Genomic DNA, 23069 nt, shown 5'->3' on the forward strand with positions numbered 1-23069 from the left:
TATTCCGCTATGCTAATCATTTGCTGGATTTTGCTGTGTTGATTGCCAGCTACCTACCTACTACCTACCAGGCAAATTTCAGGGTTAATTGTTGTGTGAAAGACTGTTCATAAACCGTCGGCTGCCATCTAACGGGCTGAATAAACAGCTATTTTTCAGCTCACCGTTTGTTTCTTTCTGATTTATCTTGGGTTAGTAGCTCGAAATTTCACAGTCACTTAGAAGTGAGGGAAATTTTCAAGATACTTAGTAAGTGAAAATAATGAGATAATAACTAAAATTATTCCATACACGTCCATAGTGGTCTTATAGAGCAGGTAGACTAAACAGCATAAAATGAAATAAAACCTCAGGAAATGTAATAGTAAATTTATTTACGGCATGCATTTATAGTGTTACAGCATATTTATTGACAAAAGCTTTGAAAATGAAAAGTAGTGATATTAATGTAGTCACTGAGCTTTAGTCTTTTGCGTTTTTTGTTTTTTTTTTTTGTTTTGTTTTTTTGCTTTACACATGGGCTTTTAATATATGCATGTTTTAATGTTTAGCAATCATTCCTTGGCTCCAGTAGCTGAAAGTTAATATATTATTGATATCAAAATCAACTACAAAAAAACAAACAAACAGAAAAAAACCCCAACAATATGCTAAAAACACACCGGATAAAAAGGAGCATTGGTAGTGACAAAAAAATATGAAGCTATACAGTTACAAACAACCCAGTTCTACCAAAGTGTCTGACACCAGTCTGGTGCACTGGATACAGCAAAAGCCTTTTTCGTATATATATATATATATATATACAGTGCAAAAAGTGCTACAGTGGTTTCATTATGCTAGCTGGTGAATTATAAATAAGCTAAAATAGTACCATATACCCACTGAAGTCATAATAATTATAGTGAAAGCATGTACAGAATATTCATATTATTACAGAGTCCATAAACTTTATCTGATGGCTTTTCCTATTTAATATAAATGTGTGTTTTTTTTCTTCATAAAGACACATACGGGACAAGGATTGAAAAGCAAATTTCAGTAAATGCAACAAAACCACAACGTCTGAAGTTAAATGGAGATTTCCTTTGAGACAAGAGAAGCTAATACAAAAAGAAAACATAATACAAATCAGTTATATCAAACGTGTTATCACTGCATATAGCTGTAAAGGAAAAAATTGTTTTAAAAAACATCCAGAAAAACAGAGGAAAGAGTCCAGTGTATAGAATCCAGTTTTATATGTGTGTAAATGAATTTCCTCATAGGTTTGAGATCAAGGCATTAAGACAAGAACTTCCAAGCTGGAGCAGCATCTCAGCTACAATGTACCGTTTTAGAGAAATTGATTGGGCATGCACATGAAATGACATATTTCATATTCATATTTATTGCCTTACCAGCATTGTCCAGTTAGCAAGATACAGTGTAAGCTATTCCAGTGTTTCTTGAAATATTGTCAGTGCTGGACTCAGCGAGCTCTCAGTGCATCATGTTATTTTCGTGTGATTTGTATGTTTTCCAGTCTTAACATATATCCTCTAAGGAATCTGCTACAATGTGCACAGCTCAGAGGTTTTGAGGTGTTTTTAATGCATTTAAGAATCAGTTTCTATGTAGTAATATGCATTAACATGTAACAACTTGGTGTTTAATTCAGTGTCACGATTGAGACAGAAATGCCACAGAGTGTACACACCTCTGTACACGGCTTTTAGTCAGGGGCTGCATTAGGATAGGCAGTACAGTTAACTGCTGCAGACTCAGCACAAAGCCCCACTGCAGACACTGTGCACTACTGAGGTATCTTTTCAGTGCTAGCTGCAACCATTTACCGTGGCCTTCAGCAGAAGCCAGTGATCTCCTCTCCAGTGTATAAAAGTATTGAAAAGTATTCTTCCAAACCAGTTGTGACTGGTTTTGTTGTGCATACAGGTTCATAGTGTATGTTTGCAGTGCCTTCTGTTGTAACATCGTAGCCTGGACTTGATTTAGAAAATTCTGCTAAAAACAATGTTACGGCTTATATTAGGAATGGAAGACATAGTGACGAGTAACAAATTTAAAAAATAAAAATTGTTGAGCTATGAACTAAGTGCGTTACTTTTACATTAGCAGTTAACAGTGGTACGACACAGTTTTCAGTTTCAGTCATCAACATTTCCAGTGACAGAAAAAAAAAGTCACATACAGTGTTTCAAACTCCAGTGATCACAGCAAAAGGAGATGTCTTAATGCATATACATATGAAAGGGACTACAGTGGTGGTACAGTAAATCGTTTGCTCTGTTTGAATATCTTTAAAATAATGTACAATAATTAGACAAAACTTGATCCCATCATAACCGCATACAAATGGAGAAATATGGTATACTGTAAAGGGACTGGGATGCATCATCTGCTTCCTCACACGCAGCTGCTTTCTATGAGAAAATGGTAGTCAGAGTACGGTGTAGATTTTCCTTCAGTGTCACAGCTCACTCTGTCACTCTGTTAACAAAAAAGAGTGTAAGAAAAACAGAATTTATTACTCACTTCTGACTTTAACAAAAAAACCATGAAAAGATTACAGAACGCAGAAGAGCATCCACGATGACTGTATGTTTTGGAGGACCAGGTTACTCACAGACAGGGAGACACGAAAGTGATAGGTGATGTCTTGGTAAGGCAGCACAGGCACCGACCACAAGTGATGAGTCCCCTTAGAGAGAAGCAGAAAGAACATAAGAATATCTCATTCAAAAAATGAGAAAATTACAGTAATGTAGGAAATATTTTGTTCAATATCAGTATTATATAATTAGGGCAGCATCAACTGACAAAACAATGAAAAATATTTTCATTATATGAGAGATGAGGAATATATAAATGCCATTAAGTACCTTTGTTGATGTACTCTGTTCATTATAGAGCTGTGTTTCTGTGTGGTTGGGGCATAAACGTCCCTTGGTGGCTCCACATTGTCGTACCCACAAGCTGTTCGTAGACCTGTGTTGGTAAAGCTTTATTTTATCTTGGTCTTTTATTTCCTGATAATCTCCCAACAATATCTCGCATGTTGAACGTTGAAAATGTAAATGTGCAAATTGAAGCTTAATGTATCAGAAATTATTTCATGAGAAAGCAGCTACAGTAGTTCCATCCCTTAGTTTGTAGTTAGTACCAAACCCCACAAGTCTTTCTAGGAAACGTAAAACATTACTATGAATTCATTTGTTTATAAATCAAAACTTTGCTATTGTTATTGGAGATGGCGTTTGCGTACTCACGTCATGTGTAACGTGATTTGTGACATGGAGGAATTTCTTTTTCCATGAAGTGATACCGTGTAGCTAGAGATGAGACAGAGAAAAGGTGCATTAACATGCAACATTAATAATGCAAAGTTGTAATGCACTGATAACGTAACACTCCAGATGATGAAGCGATACTGGATTGATAGTGACCATATTCCCAACTCCAGCCATGTTAGCAAAAAATAAATAAATAAATAAATCCCTACAATAGGGTTCAAAAACATCCAAGGCACAATAAAACTATTCTTGTTTCTTTCTTTTTAGTGTTTACTTGCTTTTCATAGTGAAAATGTACACATAACTCTACATTAGAGTAACCTTTGTGTGTTTACCTGCAGCTTTCTGCTGTTGCACAGTTTTGCAGTTTGATTTCTTGGTTTGTCTCCATGATATATAAGCTACTGAGAGAGGGAGACGATTTCACTCCTGAAAAAAAGAGGGAATAAAATAGCATTAGACGCTAAACTAATAGCATTCCTTTGTACAGCATGCAGACAATTTTTGTTTGCCATCGTCAAACAAAAGGCTTTACTGTGTTTGCATACTGCATATTATGCGTGTCAAGAAAGTGCTCTGGCTGGGCTGTGATTTTTACCCTTTGTGTGCAGGCTGCGTTGTCTGCGTGGCAGTGGATGCTGCCCACCAGGAAGACGGTTGATGGCTCCCGCTGCATCCGTCTCTTCAGGGCTCGGCCTTTTGGACTTGGCAAAATAAATGGGTGCTGATGTGTGACTCAGACGGTTTCTGTTGTGATCTTTGTCCATTAGTCTGGACTTGGCCTTCTTGTTAATCAGGCCGGGTGTAGGAACTAGGCTGCTAAAAGCTAGAGAGGGAGAAATAATATATGTGTATGGACATTCAGAAACAAGACTTTTTTCACATTACCAGAGACTTTGATACCTGGTGTGGATTGGTTGTTACTCATTGTTGAAACAGCAGCTGATTGGTTGTTTATGGCTGTGGTTGAACAGCAAGCTGCAGGAGTTTTGAGGAAACAGAATGAAATCAGATAAGCAAAACTATTCACACTACTACTTAACAGTGAAAGTTGATCCCGCTTGGTCATTTGATAAGAGCCTCCACTCACCTGGTGCAAGGGTAGTGGACAATGGAGTATCTGGACCCTTGCGGGAAGATCCCACTTCAGCTCTTGACCTGCATCAGATTTATTGGTACAGGAGGAGGACATGGTTTAGTTCAAGTAATGATACACTTAATGTAAAAGACAGTTTAAGAATGCTTAGATATGTGACTCATGATCTCCTTTCAGACAGAACAAAAGAAACGCCCTACTAAGCAATCAAAGATAAGACTGAAAGAGCAGATCAGGAAATTTGAGTAGTAGGACTGGGTGTTGATTGTGTACCATGGGCAGACAGGTGGACAGACAGTTATAGTGGCAGTGAAGATGGGCATCCAAGAGATGTAGAGAACACAGGAAGGAACATAGCTACAGAAAGCAGGGACAGATTATATAGAAAGGCATTAACAAAGAAGTGAAAAATGAATTTCATTTTACTACAAGACTTAGGTGTTTGTGTGTTAAAAACACATACCCATCTTTCTCAGTGACATCCCCTCTGTGGTGAAGAGTGAGTACATAAAGGACAGACATGGAAATGACACTGTGGACAAATAAAGATCCAATAAATCAACATCATCATATCATGTATCCGTTTTTTATTGGCCCACTCATAGACAATATAAAAAAGATGGGCGTTGCATCTGCTGTTTGACTGGTTTAAAAACATTTGCATTGTTTATAATGGTCAGCAGGGGGCGACTCCTTTTGTTGCAGCAAGAAGTACAGTTACATAGAAATTTATCAGAAAATAGCTCTTTTTCTCACTTAATTTATGAACTTGGTAAACATTTTGAGTTTATCATCTCAGTTGGTAGTTTCAACTCTGTTTTTATTCAGTCTTATTCGGTTTGAGTGAAATACTTTTAGAGTAAAATACATGACAAAGCGAAGTATACTTTAAGGTATAGCGTATTAAATCACTGTAATAAGAGCATGCATTTTTCAGAGAGATCCACCACTTGCTTGTGATCTTTAGAAAAAGGGGAAAAAAACAGCCAAAATTTTCAACTTGAGGCATAAAGTTGGGGCTTGAACAAATGGATGATGAATGGTGTCTATTTCCATCTTTTAAATATAGTCTAGGGTTTAATGTCCCCTCACCAAACACATTATCTCCTCTAACCTGAAAGCCATGACCACAACCAGTGCCAGGATGGTTCCCTGCATGAACTTCTGACTGATGCAGCCCTGATCTGGAGGCAAATTCTGCAATAAGCAGATCAGATGTAATTAAATGAGCACATTTTACTTCAAAAAAAGAACAATAACAACAATAACGAAGGGAGAAAAAAAAACACTAGTATCATCACGCACCTTGCTTCCTGGTTTGACTGTCTTTTTCTTTAGTGGGCCACTTCCTGTCCTGCTAAAATAACTTCCTGACTGGCTACATTAACAAGAAAAACACAAGTAATTTCTTTAACCTTTACGGTCATACTGTCATTGTGTGATAATGTGTAAATGAATTTTTCTTACCTGACCGTGCCCCCGCTCACGGTGCTCTTCATACTGTCAAAGCGACGCAGTTTGGCCAGTTTGCGGCTCCAACGCTCCAGCTCATCGATACGAGTCTCCAGGTTGTCCGTCAGCTTACACAGCTCCTTCACCGCTCCGACGTTCTCCATAAAGATACGCTCCTTTGCAATTAGAGGAAGCAATCAGAGTTGATGGTAATGACTTTGAGCACGGTACTGTATGCATGCCTGAACTTTCATTACCTTGTTGACAACTAATAGGTTGGAAATAGTTTCTCCATTTGCACACACCACATCACCCCCCTCTTTCACTGCCTCAGGCAAAATTTGTTGAACCTCTTGAGCAATCACTCCTGCAGAAGGATACACCAAGCAAGCCCTCACAGATTAATGCAGGATATACTTAACAATGGACTTATACTAAATGAAGACATTGAGATGATAGCATGATATACTGTACAAACAAATGAGATGCTGAAATGCAAGATTTAAACTTGTACAGTTTTTTTTATGAAGTTGTTACCAGTCTCTGCAGTGTTCTCTATGCCCACGGTGGCAGCAAACTCAGGCTTGTATTGATAATGGACCAGCCTCATCTGAGAAATCCGTTTTAAATTGTCTGTGGTGTCGACCTACACGCAGACAGAATGTGCAGATGGCATGAAAACACAACGCTAACATTGCAGATGAAGAATACAACATGACATGACTTGGATGGCATGATTCACGATGGTGTGCTGAAAACACACAATGACACGCTGAGAGTTTTGAGGCACACATGTACTGTGAGTGCCATCCTGACCTCCTGGACATTTTCTTTGGCCCTGATGTCAGATGGGTGCACAAGGGAGCCCATGACCTTCAGGTTGCCATGGACAACGAGGGCCTCGTCCGGTCTGTCTGTATTGACACCGACTCTCCCGTGGTGGTAAACTGAGTCTGGCAGTTGTCCACGCTGCCACAGCACCTCGTTGTCGCTTTCAAACTGGCCTGGGTTGGATGCCTGTCGCAGAGAAGCAAAGAAGGAGACACAAAGAAAACCTGTGATTGGGATTTTGAAAATGTTATAATAAAAAAGCTTTTTTTAAAGATAGGTGCAATGCTCCAAATAACAGGTTGACATTTAGGAATATATGCTTATTTGCTTTCCTGCAAACAAGATAAGACGATCCAAGCAGACGTTTTCTAAGTGAGTCATTATAAAATGATGACTCTGCCTTACAACTATAAACACTTTTCATTCGTTTACATGGACAGGCAACACATCATACAAACAACCAAAAGTAACCAAGCTGTTCCAGTTCTGTATTGCTGCTATGCTAGGCTAAGCTAAGCTAACCGGCATTACCGTGCAGAGATGTGTAACATCTTCTCATCTTGCTTTTTGCAAGAAAGCAGACAAGCTTATTTAGTGTTTAATAAGTCATTGTCTAACAATAAGCAAATGTACGTGTCACAGTCAAAAAGCTCTTCTAATATTTGCTATCATACTTTGTAATCATATGCTTTACAAATCTACCCAGATAGCATACATATTAGATATGTCAGGATTACCTTTGCCACTTATAAGTCAATTATATCAGTGTCAAATGTTGTAATGGCCTGATGTGCCTATGGTCTGGCTCATATACAGTGTTGTGCAAAAGTCTCAAGCCACCCCTCATTTTTTATATTTTTGCTCTCTGTCAAGATGGACCCATTCTGCTTCAATAATACTGAGATTCAGACTCTGGGGAGGTCAATTCATGACAGACTGTGATCGTGGTCATGCTGAAAAAAGAAGCCAGTCAGAGGCTTTCAAGATGGTATTGCATGGCAGATCAAAATCAGAGAGTTTTCTGCATTCATACTTCCATCAATTTTGACAAGACCGCTGTCAAAATCAACACCGCTTTCTGAAATGCAGCCCCAAACCATGAGTTTGGAACATATTGCTGAAGATTTAAAGATTCACCACCCCATCAGACCTGTTGCCATTGATTTTTAGTCCAGGTCTTGTGTAGTTTAGCGTACCTCAACCTTTTCTCCCTGCTTCACTTCCCTATGAAGGCTTCTTGACATCTTTTTACTGGGGTCATTTCTGGTCAGGCTTTAGTAAACAGTAGATGGATCAGTATATTTTTTTAAGGACATGACTTTAAGACGCTGTTTATATGCTAACTTATTGTTTTGTCCTACAATTGTCCAGTTTTCATACATTTTTAAGAACACGCTCCACACCATGCTGAGATGTGCCAAGTTTTTGTCTCATAGCTCTGTGGAAATCACCTTGTTGGTGCAAAAATGCTATTTTAACCCCATCAAACTATGTTATTTTTGGCATTTTTTGTAAAATTGAGTGAAGAAATAGAAACAAATGATCTGTTTGGTAGTGAGTGCCTAAAGATACAATTTAAAATTGACACACCACCGGATCTTCCCTTCAGTTAAGTGATTTTTTTTAACGCGTTATAGGTATGTGTGTGGCTTTACAAAAACAAAATATTATTCTGAAAACATCAGGTACAAAGACTCAAACAAAAATGAGGGGGGGGGGGGAAGCCAATGTCATAAGAATGCTCAAGACCACTGTCACAAACTGGGTAAAAGTAGGTGATAAGGAGAGAGTTTAAATATATTAAAATATAAAATGATGTAATAAACATAACCTAATCAAAACTTCATCAATAGGTTGTGTCAGGTGGAGTAGAAGAGAGACTGAGCAGTTCATCTGGGCCATCTTTTATAGCCTGCAAGACACAGGTACCCTGCATTAGCTGATGGTTCTCCCATGGCAGCCAATCAACAGCAAGCCATGGCTTTCATGAGTGTGGGAGCGTCATAACAACCACTTTAAAAAATTACAAGAAAGTCTGTCTCTTTGGAAGCAAAATATAATGAAATGAGGGTTACTGTTTAAGGTGTGGCTGAATTGAGATAGCAACGCTCATCACTGTCAGTAAAGGCTAAACGTGAACCACAAGAGAACCACATTGTAAGCAAATATTGCTATCTGAGTAGGTTAATGACAACACTGTCACTGTCCAGCAAAAACAATTGTTTAAAAAAATTTTGGGATTTTAACATTTTAGATACATTCAAAAGATATAAAACTTGATGAATTTAAAATGCAAGCATAAATCCAGACTGTTGTACTTAGTTCATGAATAGTAGGTTTTTAAAAAAGATATACAGTTTTCACAAGACAGTAACAATGTGCTTTGTTTCATAATATGAACTCTTCTAAACAAAAGTATTTGAGGTGTAATGAAGATTACAAGCATGCAGATAAAACTAATGGAAAGAACAGAAAAGAGAGAAGATGATGTGAGAAATAGTGTATTACAGAAAGGTGTGCATAGCAGACAAAAAGTAAGGTGTCACATTCACAAGGGATATGATTGTTGTAGGAAGCAGACAGACATGGCCAGACGTTACCCTGACGATGATCCTCTCAGACACATGAGCAGCCACAGTGTAGCTCTGATTGTGGGACTGTGCATGGAGTGCCACCACCAGCATGAAATACCTGGAAAGGCAGAATAATCCGAGGTAGATGTGACTACCAGAACCTGGCCTGTGAGCAAAGCGTGTGGTATTTTTACGTGCAGTGGCTTTTCACCTCTGATCAGGGTTTGGCTTGCCCTTCTTTCTCATGTTATTTGCTGTGGTCTCGCTAAAATGGAGCCGTCCCACTGTGACCTTAGTGACCTGATCTGAAGGCAAAGTGACACTGAAAGAGACAAAAATCAAGAGATTATTTAAAAATGAAAAAACAAAACCACTACAGCTATTAACTGTTTCTCAATTAAAAAGCTCAAACTCACAGGACTGGCTTGAAAGGTCTCTTGCTGCGGTCGGACTGCGACTGCTCCACACTGATGGACTGATTCATGGCTTCCACCTGGCAGTGAAGGCAGAAATAACCCATGCAGTCAGTATACTACAGAACTAATAAATACTATAGCCAGTCACAATACTGCTGCCTCGATGTTGCCTTCACCTTTACTCCATTAAGTTTGAGATAAAAACAATCAATGGGCTGCAGTCCTTCGCTTGTCTTGACGTACTTGGGATCTCCAAGCATGCCGATGTATACCGTGACCTGAAAATGGTTCTTCTTCTGGCAAACAAAAGCATCATCAGCTAAGGAGAAGTTGAAGCCTTTGTCAGCGTCGACACGGTAGGTTGGCATCGGGCTAAAAGCAGGGAAAGAGAAAGCATCTTAACACTAGGAACACACAGGAAACGTCATAGTTTCTGTATGTTTATCACTAAAGATAAAGACATGCATGTGGATTTATCTGTCCTTAACATTAATTTTAAAATTGGTGTATGTATTTGAGATTCCTAAAAGATCTGAATAAAAAAAAATAACTTCATAATAAATGAAAAGACTTTTTTCTTTGTCTTTCTTCTCTGTTTTAAGTAGGCATGGCTTTCTAAAAGTTGTGATGGTCAACCAGGTGGTTTTGATAACATATCGGAAAGGTCTAGTGAGTTCATTCTAACCCTCCTCCCTACCTATACTTCTTTTTATTTTGGCACTGTGAGTGCATAAGAAGGTGCACGCTAATTTTTTTTCCCTATACCCCCTCCTCACGTTGCCTTTCTAAGCCGAAACCCTGTGCTCGTCACTCCCCCGCACAGCTCACCACTGAGGAATTTAGAGGCCTTTTTTGCAACACTCCTATTCCTTTGGCACTCCCGCTATACACTTTGTTCACATTATCCATTTAACTAATTAAGACTCCTCTCATTTTTGAGCCTCTGTGGGGGTATTTCTGCTCTTTTCGTTCCAAATTAACATTACAATGTGTGCAAGTGAACTTCCACCCACAGCTCTTTGCAGTTGGCATCATATAGCAGCGTCCACTTGTTCTGCTGGTGAGGTTGCCACTTAATGCACTGATAATTTGGGTCCAGGTAGGCATTGTCTGCATCCTGCATTAAACCTGTGAAAAACAGTTTGAAATGTGGGCTATTAAAGGGTGACCAAGGAGTGTTAATAATGTTCACATCTGTTCTGTAAGCGTCTTTATCTGTGTTAGAGTTTAAGGGCAGCGGAGAGAAGGTGAAGTAGAGGAGGTGAGGATGGGGGGAAAAGAAGATGCCTGCCTACCTGGTTCTTGTTTGATGATACCTGTGAGGATTTGGGAATTCAGGGTGCTGTTGGGAGAGTCAGAGTGCTTCCTCTTCTTCGCTTGATGAACAGGAACGCTGCTGTGAGAGAAAGAAATTGTAAAGATTAGCCATCATTCTCTCTGGGCAACGCAATCCCCCCCAACTCCTCAACCCTGTGCATCGTCATGACTCACTCTTGACCCTGAGGGTGCTGAAGTAACTGATGAAGCATCTGCGTCTGCTGCATGTCTCCACTTCCGCTTGCAGCCGGTCCAATGGGGTACTGGGATATCATGGGCTCAGGCTTCAGGTACATGTCCCGATGCATGCTGGGATAGTGCCCGTGTGGCGGGAGAGGCGGCGTTGGAGTCATGTGGCACATGTTCTCTGGAGTCATGGTCCTGATCATGTGAGGATCTAAAAAAAAAAACCCATTGGGAAAGGAGAATTATGGTTACATTGTTCTACAAACTGTCGGCCCTTGTGGCTCCTTTTTTACACTCAGAATGTAAATTTCCTCCTACATATCAATCCTCCTGTTTTGCATTTCTTTCTGCAGTTTATTCTTCTGTCCTCCAACCTTGGCTAAAGGTCTTTTTCTATTGTTTCAAACTGAAGGGGTGCCCATCAGATAACACCATTCCACACCTTTTTACTAATACCAACACAGGTGTTTGAGCAGCATAGAAATGTGACTTTGGGCACGGCCGGTATTCAGCTTGTACGCTGAACTGAAAAGTGCACCTGAAATGAACGTTTTCAGAAAATGTAGAATATTAAAACATTAATAAATACCAGACACCAGCTTCCTTTAGTGTCTTGTTAGGTATCGAAATGTTTGCAAATGAACTCGAGTTTCTGCTTGTTCAAACACACCAAACTGATGACTAACAGATATTGACTAAGTGAAGTTTAACCTGTGTAAACCTTTCATATTTTCTCCCGCTTTCTTTGATTTAAAGCACCACTTCTTTTCCTTATTATTGGAGCTCGTTTGACTTTTCTCTTTTTAAGGAGAGAAAAAAAAACACTTGTTACTCACCATTCACCTGTTGGGGAGAGTACGGTTCTGAGCTGGAGTCTGGGGGTGACTCAGGTAGTGTCCTAATAAACAAATATAAAAACAAATAAGGTAGTAGATGTTACCCTCACAAACTAACAATAGCAAGATTTTACAATCAGAGCTATATTTAAAATTCTACCGTGCTAGAAATCGTCCCCATGCATTCTTCTTGTTTTCTAACTGCCATTATATCTAAGGCAGAACCTGGGATCACTCTCATGTACAAGCCCTTTACACGAGATGTGTGCGTCTGAATTTTTTTGCAGGACGTAATTTGACTCTCTTTCTCTCTGGCTGTTATCGGTCTCCCTCCCCCTCTTGAGCGTCTGAAGCTTTATTTGTTCAAATGACGCTTGATTAAGTATTGATTGCATAATGGAGCTGTAGGTTGTGAGGTGCCAAGAGCATCTAGGATCTACACTCCTTTTCATCAACTCACGTTATGTTTTGTGTCCTCCCTGTACCTCTATCCATCTAACGCCATGCTATTGTGCTCACCCTGGAGCGTAATGGCCCCTGTGCTCAGGTTTGACGTGAGCCTGCTGCTGTTGCTGGTGTTGCTGCTGCTGTTGCTGTGCCAGACAGGGGTAGCCGTGTCGGAGGCCCAGCGATGGACCTGGGGGGTAGGCGTTCTGGCAGCTAGGGGGCCCAGGTGGAGGGGCTCCTTGGCGCAGTGGAATAGGGGGGCTCACACCACACACCAACCCTCCAGAGGAGGACACTCCTGCTTGGGGAGATGAATAATTTGGTCCTGGGGTGCTGTGGACCTCTGAGAAACAGCTGGGAGAAAAGAAGAAGAAAAAGCGATTAGCCTTATCAGGAAAAACAAATTCCTTTGTAACAACATGATCTGATGTGGTTGGCGCATGTTGTTTTGACGTTGCTGGGTTGGTTCAGAGTCCCTACTGACATGTCAGCACTATCGTCCTCCTTGCTGATGTACTCTTCCAGGATACTGGTGTCGATGTTGGCTGGTTCCAGAGAGCTGGTAATATCATGACCTGTGGTGAAGGGAGGGTTGGGAACATGGGGGGGGGAGATAGAGAGCATCTGGGGATTAGCAAAAGGAGTCTTTCAGCAACTTCACTCAGTGCCACGAGAGTTGCGGTTTCCACATAAGCCTGTGTTGTAACCATTCCCTATCTAAAAACATAACACAAAACGAACATTAAAACATATTATAAACTCAGTAGAGCATTTGGTATTAACACATTCATGGATTAAAAGGTCGTTATGTTTTCTTGAACATATAATTGAAAATCGTGGAAAAAGAAGAGCTCTGATTGGCTTTTAAACAATTTAAACATCATCATTTCAGGAGTGAGCAACTAGGATCTGGTAGTTATCATTACATGCTTATGATTCAGTGCCACTAAGTGGTTACACATATAGACTGGAATGGCAAATGGATAGCATGTTTCTAATCTTACGCAAAGCAACTGGAATCACTTTACGTCACCGTTTCAAGCTTGGACAAAATCCTCAGAATTTTTTTTTTTCTAAACAGGGAAAAATTCTAATTTTGCTTAAGCATATAAAATCAAAGGTTTACTTGTTTAAATAATTAATATTTAATGCAAACTGGATGTGTACAAATCAAGTCAATTTAATTTAACCAGACTGCATTAAATTGAATGTTTAATATTGTACTTCTGTAATGAAATTACATGGAAAATTTACATGCAATCAAAATTTTGGGCATACACTTGTTTGAGTATGACAGCATGATTTTATTGCCAGTATTTTTCTTCTTTGTTGAAATTTAAGTTCATCTTAAAGGTGAGTTAGAAACACATTTTCAATCATTTCCAAATCCTTATTCCTTATTCCAACCCTGCGGCATTTTTACCCTTTCGAGGCAAAGCCTCACAAATCCCAAACACATGACCCCACCTAATCTTTAAAATGCCAATATGTAGGACGAGCACATTCTTATGGATATATTTAGAAAAGAATAAACCAGGTTATAAAAACTGGCATTTACTATGTCAAACAGAACATTCATCTCAAGTATTACACGAAGGTGAGACTTTTGCTAAAGCTGTCACTAAAATTGCCCCAAACTGTGCTGGGCACAGTGTGGTTGGGAAGGGGCTGGTATAGTGGGTGGTCAGTGAACCTCGGACTTTCTTTCTCTTGCTCATTCTCTCTCTTTCTTTCACCCCAACCCCCCCCCCCCCCCCCCCCCCCCCCCCACACACACACACACTCACTCACACATACTCTTCCTCTGATAGATTAAGCAGCTACTCAGTTGGGAATGCAAGGAATTTTTGTGTTAACATTGGAAAATGTTTCTCACTTTCCTTTTAAAATAAAAACATCTACTAACTTTGTTCAGTTTACCTGAAAGCAAACAGAAAGGTCGCTTTATAGTACTCGTGCCACAGTTTCTCTGAACCCACTTAAAACATTTTGACTCATCACCACAAACAGTTTATTAGACAACATTGTATTTTGAATAATATGTAAACACCCCAAAGTGTACAGCAAAAAAAAAAAATCATCAAGGCAACAGACTAAACCGCTGGTCTCAAGCTAATCAAATAAAATTCGACAGTTTGACATCATAAATCCTTATGGTGCACTATTTATGATGTCAACTGTCTTGTTTTCACTGGAAAGAAACAGATGGTGAATGTCTCCTAATACATGCCAGTGCAAAGGGAGAAAAGCAAGATGGTTCCCCTTAAATAAGATCCAGATGTGCACCCCACCCAAAGAGGCAGTAAATTTGAGCTGGCAGGACTGATAAGAAAAAATTGAGAGATAGAGGGAGAGGGGAGGGCAGATAGATGGAGGCTAAGGAGAAAGGGGGAGAGGGGGGCAGGATGGGCAGAATGCAAGTTTAATGTCTAAGGGTTCTAGCTATAGCGGAAAAACAGAGAGGAAAACTGAGGTGAAAATATGAGACAGACCATCTTTCTGCCCAGTAGAAACCGATCGCTACCAAACAGAGATGTGACTTAAATGTATTTATTGAATTATGACTTTGTCTCTAACATAACATTTATGGACTTCAATTACTTAAATCTGCAGTTATTCTATTTCTTTTTCACTCAGCAGAGATGGAAATAGTTCAGGAATACAATAGTTGGATAATGTCAGCTTTTAGGTTGGCATAGCAAAAGCTCGTGGGCAAATTGAAAAATCATTGTGGCCGGTTAGATAATGTAGAGCTAATATTTGCTCCCTTTCTGTTTTGGGCTCTACCAACTCTTTCGTTCCTCCACTTTCACTAAAAGTCTTTGTGTTAAAAAACAGAACAAAAAACAGCTATCTGCTCCAGCTGACAACACCATAAGTGTTGCAGCAGTCCAGTTAACAGTAAAGCAGTGGAAGAACAGCTAAATAGTGAAATTTCACAGGGTTAAAGGGAGCTATATGTTTAAGTTAAAACTTGTTTGTCCATATAAGCAGCGACTTTAGAAAATAAATGGAAAATCACAGTTAGCTCCATTTATCACTGTGTTGAGAAGAAAGTAAAAGTAAAATCTTTGCAACATGCGATTCAAACCTGATACAACGAATGTCAGAAACCACAAAATGACATAAAAATCAAACGACTGTGACTTAAATAAAGACTGGACACCCGATAGAGACACCAGTACAACGGCACAGGTCTAAATATTGGGGCTAAAGCAAGAGTAAAGTTCAGTTATTGTCAGACAAGGATGTCAGGATTTGAATACACTTTCACTGTTGCAACTTTACCCCATCACTTTGTGTATTAATAATAATAAAAAATGCACTGATTATTAAATCACTTTCTCTTCAGTTGTTGTGAACTGGATGTATACATTTCCCTGTCCTCCATGTTTTTCGTTGTCCAGCTGTGCTCAGTGAGGAACACTGAAGTGATTGTCAGTCCAACTTCGATACAGACTCGCCCTTTGAGAGATTAGGGGCTGAGAGGGGTGTATGTGTGTGTGTGTGCCTGTGTGAGTACGCATACGCGTGCACATGTGAACACGCACTTGTTTTTATGCTCATGAGTGTGTGTGTTTTGCCACCATTTCAATGCCTTGCTTGTAAAGACAGAGGACTGAGTGTGGGAATGCTTGTTAATCACAGTTTCACTCATAGCATTTGGTTAAACGCACAAATTAAATTTTTCTTTCCACTTTTCTTTTCTTTTTTTCTTTTTTTTAAAATTATACCTCCCAAGTTGCATCGGCATCACTTCCCTGTGTAAAATAGGACAGCGGCCTTGGCTGAGGTTGTGCTAAGTCAAAGCATCATGAAGTTAGAATCCTGAGTCACATGACCTCTTCAGTTAAAGGTGTCATGTTACTCAGGTGCTTTGTTTTTGGCACCACATCAAGGTTACTCATCATCCTCTTGGAACACGGTCTTAACATCTTTCCAAACTATACATTTATCATCAACAGTGTGAATCGACTGGGCTGTTTTTCCATTACATGCAACATCTAGATCCTTGAACAGAGATTCCTCCTCAGTTTTTCCCTCCTTTTTCCCTAAACAGAGGGCTCAAGGGCACCACTTCCAATTGAAGGACACATATATAAACTATTATCAAGGTTAATGACAGTTAAGAAAAAAGCAAATAAAAAAAAAAAAAAAAAATTCTAATCTTCAACAAATTTTCTAAACGTTATTGATTTTCGCATCCAAATGAGATTTGCATGTGCTTGCATGAACATGTTAATAATTAAACACTTAGTGAGTATCTTAACTAAGAGTGAACAAAGTCCACCTGATTAGCAAACAGTTGGACTACAGTGAACTTGGCCGCACATACGCACACCAAGAACACAATGCATGATTAACCAACAATAATAATTACAGTAAAAAAAAACAAAAAAAAAAAAAACTTTTTTAAACAAGCATTAAAGTTTTATTTGTAGAAAGTATTCATTGCTAGTTGTAAATAAAGAGTCTGGATTTGGGATTTCATTGATATATAAGCCTGCTTTTAGCAAAAAGGTTCTCTATTTATCTGTTTTTCACCATCCCATTTGAACTAGCCCCCTCCCCATAAAAATCAATAAAAAAACCCTGATGCATTCAGATAATGTCAATTTCATCCACGCGCACAGCCTAACAATAACTCAGCTGCTCTCAAAAATGCAGCTCAAACCAGAGACATGGGGATAGCACCTACAGATTACAGTTAATGTGTGAAATCATCAGTAGAAGGTGTTAGACTAGCTGGACATAACTCTAAGGTTACTGGTCTTCTCTATTTGTTTACATGACAGAGTTACCATTAAAAGAGTGCAGAGCATCCCTTGGACACAGATATTATTGAGTGAGATGAACAGAAAGCCCCCTCGTTGGGTGCAGACTAACAAGTTGAATCTAGACAGAAACAGAGCGGACAGAGCGGCTCAGAGTACCTGCACGTAGCCAAAGCATGTTGAAGTCCTTGAGTTGAAAACACCTGAAACAGAAGATGAGAAGAACAATTCCTGTCTATTTTTTACATGTTTCCCTACTCGGGCTAAAAAACCTTTCTCCTGCAGACCTGAAAGCCGTAGATTAGAGTACCTAAATGTGTGTGTGTGTGTGTGTCATACTGTGTATATGTTCATGTGTGTGTGTGAGAAAGGCTGTTATAATGAGGATTATTTCCCAGTCATGAGAAAGGGCTGTACCAGGCTACCACACACAGCCCTTGTCGCATACAAGCACTGGTCGCACCGGTGGACCTGGCTCAGGAGATTATAGGAGTAACACGGCTGGGACCGGGACACAGAGAGAGAGGCAGGAAAGTAGCGAAACACTGCAACTGTGAGGTCGAGGGTCAGCGCAAGACAGAGCTATAGAGCATGGCGAAAAAAAGAGGGAGAAGACACTGAAAAGGGGAAAAAATAGAGGAATAAAGATAAGATGCGGAGCAACGTGTAGCAGATGATGAAAAAAAAAGGTTTTCTTATGATAACACGTTTAGACACAGAGAAGTAAAGAAGACCTCAGTTATTGCTTACTAATAAAATATGGAAGATGCTGTCTAAACATCCAATAAGAAGCAGAGTCTTCACAGCAAATTTGTTCTGTTAACACTATCTGTTACCTGCCTGCAAATTATTGCACACAAACATGAACTTAATCTCCTGATGTCGAGTGGAGCCGTAAACAACATTCGCTACCTGAGGATTAGTGGGATGGCAGTTTGAAGTGAAGGGAGTGGGGCGGGACAATGAAAAATAGAACCCACTTGTAAGCGCAGTAAGCCTGGCTGCTCAAAAACAATAAACCAGCATTTCATTGCTAAATCCATGAATCAGAGGAACCATCTAAGTGACAGCCTTCTTATCCATTATTCACCGGGACTGTGGGAGTACTGCGGGACTTAGTAACCCAGGTCATGGATTGCTCTTGAACCAAGAACATTATTAATCCACCTTTAGACTTGTTAAGTGGTTATAGGCTCAAAGATTGTTTTTTTTTATTCTTTATTTCTGGCAGATACAGAAATAACAGCATCCTCCATCTGCATGAGTACGTTTGAAAGTGATGAAACTGATTTGTAACCAAGTGCCTGGAAAGCCAGCAGCATTCATTAGCAATATTTTTTATATCACTTCATCATTCGTGGCCTTTTGTTCCAAGGTTCCAGCTTGTTAACTGTGTGAATTTGCTGGGTTTCTTTATTTTTTGTGTGATTGTGCTGCCTCTTTGTGTCATTTTGAAAAGAAAGTAATGAATCTTTTAATTGGGAAAATATTTTACAGAAAATGATTTGATGAGTAAGGTAGGCGTCACTGATTCCTCTGTGTAGGTGCAGCTACACAGGCCCGCTAACACGCCTTGTAACGTCAACTGGATCCACGCTTTTTTTCCCTCTCCACCAAATTTCGAACTCATTTTGAGGCTGGAAAATCTCACACAGATGATTCAAGCAGTCGTTCGTTTACCTGATGGAGAAACCCAAGACAACAGCAACAAATGTTACTGTTAAACGTTGCGCTCACACACGGCTCGACTTCGAGTCACTATAGTGAGTCAGAGAGGAGAAGGTCAAGTTTTGAGGGGGTTGGTGCTTTCGTTTGGTTTTCCCTCAACCCAGCCAGTCTCTCTCCACCCTGAGCCTGCACTATCTCACCTCCTCGCCCTGTCTGCTAACTGTCACTCTAATGGAGTCCGAGAGAAAGAGAGCGAGAGGCCAAATACCCGAGGAGAAACACCAGTCTCACCTCATTGCGTTTAACAGCTACCAGGGCTATGCCAGGAATGTACATTAAAGTGAATGTATACATATTTCACCATTACAACAGTTTACCTGGTGCTAAAATCCATTATAGAGCTGTGTGTGTGCGTGCACGTCTGTTTGTGTTTCAGGCATGACTGAAAGACCCCAGCTTAATTATCTCATGTATTCAGATTTGCAGATTTTCGACTTTCACTCCACTTTAAAGTCAAATCTTCAATTCAATATCAGACGAACACTTGTGGCATCAAAATCATAAGGGGTAGTTAGGAGAAAGAGGAAAATAAGCACGTACTTTATACTTCTCATGGACAAGTTGACATTTTAGCCCAAGCGAGAGCGGCTGAAATAAAGCCAAAGTAAGAACATCTCTCTTACTCCCAAAGCAAGAATGTAAACACACTAAATTCCTCTCAGAATGGTGAGAAACCTCTGACAGTCATGGATGGCTGTGTATATTTAAGTCAGCACTAAGTGTGTACTATAATAAAGTGCTAAGCCTCTTCACAGATAACTTGTCATGTAGAGTGTTTTTGTATATGTGCACCTGACACTGCCTGGAAAAGTTATTTATTCAATTAAAAAACAAACAAATTGGTAAAGTGTGAATTTGTTATGTTGACTTATTTTTTTCCCCTTCTGTTGTGTTTCTTTTTTTTTTTGGTCTTCATTGTTCTTTTATTATTTACACAAATTACACAGTCACTCAATACACAGGGAAACTCTTGTAATTTGAATAATGGGGTTTTCTTGTGCCACATGTGATGAGAAATTTCAGAGAAGAAAAAAGGCTCATGAAGTCAGGCAATTACTCAAACTGCGACTGAATAATAGAACTCAAGACAGGCAGCTCAACTGAGGACGTCAACGTCACAGCAGAAACCAAACAAAGAAAAACATCAGTTTAGAAAAATAAAGTCTACCAGCTGAAATTACACGAAATACAAGTCTGAAGACTGATTTTGTCCAAAGCCTTGCAGCAGAACTGCTGGCTAACGTGACACATTTGTTTGCAACATGATGATCGCGTCTCTAACACACACACTGTGCCTGCAGCACACTTACAAAACACAACATTTATCTTCACTTGAATTCCTACACCCTTTCAACCCTCAACCCCACCCTCCTCCAACTCATTTTTTGCTCTTAGGATTCCCAGTTTTACTTGATCTGTTCCCCATCACCAGCACTTTTGCCCCCACCTCCTCACCCACCGACCCACTCTCCCCGAACCCGTTAACCCTCCTGAATTTTAATTTAATTTTAATATAATAATTATTTTTTAGGAGGGCAGCAAATAGGAAACATTTACTGTGAAAGAGAAACTTTCTCATATGACCACCCAGTCTATCATCTCATGTTAACCACCTGCCGTATCCGGTAAATTAAAACAGCGGAGGCGTTTTTCACACTGATGCTGTGCGTAAAAGTGGAATTAACAAAAAGAAATATTCAAAAACAGATCGCGGCTTATTTTCTTCACGAAATCCAGTTTTCTAGAAGTAGGGTCGGGTTATATAAATTTAAAAAGACCACTTTTCTCTGAAGTTTTAAGAAGAAACTTTATAATAAACTATAATAATCAGAAAGTCTTACCTTCAAAAAATCTCTGTAACGCTTCTGTTTCATCTACCACGTCCTGGTCCATCCTAGCGGGTCCCACATAAAAAATCCATGAAAGTCTCCCCTTTTCCGAACCAAATCAATTCGGATCGGGAAAACATTCACACGAACATCCCGGACTCTAGATTACAATTATCGCGACTTTTTTTTTTTTCTACTTGCGCTTTAATCCACCGTTTGCGAAGAACTTCTTTCCTCCTGTTCAGATAATCAAACCTTGGCACTGGATTAATATTCTGTATGTTCTTCACCGTTTCAGCTGAATATAACTTTAAAGCTTTAGTCTCGGTCGATTTGTTTGTTTGTTTGTTTTTTTTTCAATTAAATTGTCACTAAAAGTCTCTGTAAGAAAATCATTAGAAACGTCCCTTTAGTCGCGCCTTCCCTTCAGCTCCCACACGCTTTATAGTAATGTTTGGTTTGCGTTCTTAAAAGCGATCTGCAGCCTCCTGGGGGACACTGGGAGAAAAAAGTCGACGGTTAAATGAAAAGTTAGAAAAGAATTTAAAAGGGTTAAAGTTGACTCCTACAGGTTGAGTCTCTTCCTCCTTTGCCTCTCCCTCTCAGACAGGATGTGAGCAGCAGACTCGGAGGAGAGGAGCTGAGGCAGGTGAGGGATGTGCTGCTGCGAACATCCCAGGGGGAAAAAAAGGAAAAAACTTTAAAGTTTCTGTGAGGACCCAGAGACTCTGTGGTCTGTCTTTACAGATAGTTTCAATATAAATTTGGCATTGCTTCACTCTTATTATCATTATTTTGTTTTAACTTGGAGTTGGAATCAAGTGGTTTTCTTTTAGTTTCACTATCCCTTTACAAAACAACTGATTATTTCCTTTAACTAGATCTTATTTTTATTTATTTTGTTTCAGTGTTATAATGCTCCTAAACAAGTTATGGGCAATAACTTTAAACAAATCATCATTTTATTTTTGCCACTTTATTTTTCTGTGTGTAAAACTTTTTTTTAGAATCAAATAGTGGGCTGGCAGGTACTGTTAATCATATTATAATCTCTAAACTAAATCTATAATTTGTGATTTTGGGAAAAAAAAAAATATATAACTGACTAGACTGAGAAAACACCTTTTTTTCCATGATCACAAACAGCACGCAGCTCAGAGTAGGGCACTCTAGAACTTGATCAGCACAGTTTAAAGTTCGCTTTCAGCAGGAGATGATTTATGATCCCCAAAATAAACATTTTCTCACTCATTTCATGTAATAAAAACATTTGTGAAACTTTGACCTGGAGTCAGTTTCGTGGTTTAAAAGACTTCTTTTTGAATTCCTGAGCTTAAACGAGCAGCAACAGGAGTGTTTTGTGTCAAAGCTTCCCAAGGGGAGGATTTGAAGGAATGATCCATTTCTCTCAACCTTATCAGCTGCATCCCACCCCCCCTCCCCCTTATAACAATGCCACTGTGTGCAGCCCCCGCTGCCTTGACGCCCACCCCGCCCCCCGTTCCCCCACATGTGAGATGCCGTTGTGTTGTCTTGTTCCCCCACAGCTGGACCATCTCCCTCTCCACCCCTTCGCCCCTCTGCTTTTCCTCCATTCAACCACAACAACGCCTCCGTTCTTCCAGCCACACTATGCAGATTGTTTCAGAGGACAAGCAAGAAAGAGAAACAGATAGAGGCTGCGGAGGACAATGAAACAGCTGGCTATGTTAAAGCAGTTCATTTTGGTATTCTGTATGTCTTATCTCATATAGCTCGCGAACTGTATGTGTGTGAATGAGTGTGCCGCACACATGCACAAATCTTACATGTTGTGGCGAAATAAACCCTGCGAACAAAGACATATGGAGACTTTGGAGTGTGGTTAAGTGTGGGGTGAGGTTTTGATCATGAATGTCTTCCTTAGCAACAAAAATAATGACAAATTATATCCTGATACTCCAAATTTAAAAACTTTGTTGGCAGACTGTCCTGTGACCTGCGTTCCAACTCTCACCCGGTTTACTGATGGACTGTTTAGCCACTTGGAACATATGAACAAAACAGAATCAATTTGTACTTTTTATAGCCTAATAATCAAGTGAGCAATCAGTGACCTAATTAAAATCCAGCATCTATGGACTCCATTTAGCTCTGCTTTTGCTCCTGTAGGAAATATCTGGCTTTTCAGTGTGGTCAGTGGGGCAAGGCTTCAGTTGAATGAGCCTTGGATTGGGATCTGGAGTGTTTGGAGGCCAAGTCAAATCCACACACTCATTAAACACGTATGTGTTTTATTTAAGGTATAGAT

At 39.7% G+C, this 23069-nt stretch overlaps 1 protein-coding gene across 4 annotated transcripts; it reads right to left on the reverse strand.

Annotated features, from left to right (window-relative positions):
• Positions 1-363: 363 nt before the first annotated feature.
• Positions 364-21415, reverse strand: myrf (myelin regulatory factor). 4 transcript variants are annotated; one of them, XM_006789233.2, is made up of 27 exons: positions 20792-21415; positions 12932-13022; positions 12520-12801; positions 12001-12062; positions 11153-11375; positions 10978-11057; positions 10675-10789; positions 9838-10033; positions 9662-9738; positions 9457-9567; positions 9258-9363; positions 6658-6858; positions 6379-6487; positions 6099-6208; positions 5857-6017; positions 5695-5767; positions 5504-5586; positions 4853-4921; positions 4663-4746; positions 4384-4451; positions 4197-4271; positions 3892-4119; positions 3629-3722; positions 3270-3332; positions 2883-2988; positions 2627-2701; positions 364-2490 (listed from the first exon to the last, which is right to left on the reverse strand). In XM_006789233.2, exons 1-27 carry the CDS (start codon positions 20841-20843, stop codon positions 2407-2409), a joined length of 3078 nt encoding a protein of 1025 aa, XP_006789296.2. In that variant the 5' UTR covers positions 20844-21415; the 3' UTR covers positions 364-2406. The 4 variants fall into 4 exon arrangements, with proteins under 4 accessions (XP_006789296.2, XP_006789295.2, XP_006789294.2 ...); XM_006789232.2 differs by having other exon boundaries at positions 9273-9363; positions 10957-11057; XM_006789231.2 differs by having other exon boundaries at positions 10957-11057.
• Between the last annotated feature and the right edge of the window lie 1654 nt (positions 21416-23069).

This window comes from Neolamprologus brichardi, chromosome 7 (genome assembly GCF_056152115.1).
Source record: "Neolamprologus brichardi isolate AB-2024 chromosome 7, ASM5615211v1, whole genome shotgun sequence".
Lineage (NCBI taxonomy): Eukaryota > Metazoa > Chordata > Actinopteri > Cichliformes > Cichlidae > Neolamprologus > Neolamprologus brichardi.

Bases quoted from the DNA above. Each gene is read 5' to 3' on its own strand.
- myrf (XM_006789231.2), bottom strand. From the start codon at position 20,843: ATGGACCAGGACGTGGTAGATGAAACAGAAGCGTTACAGAGATTTTTT. The intron at 4,922-5,503 runs GTTAGAGGAGAT...ATTTGTCCACAG, and splicing joins GTTGTGGTCATGGCTTTCAG to TGTCATTTCCATGTCTGTCC. The intron at 2,491-2,626 runs GTGAGTAACCTG...TTTTGTTAACAG, and splicing joins ACTTTCGTGTCTCCCTGTCT to AGTGACAGAGTGAGCTGTGA.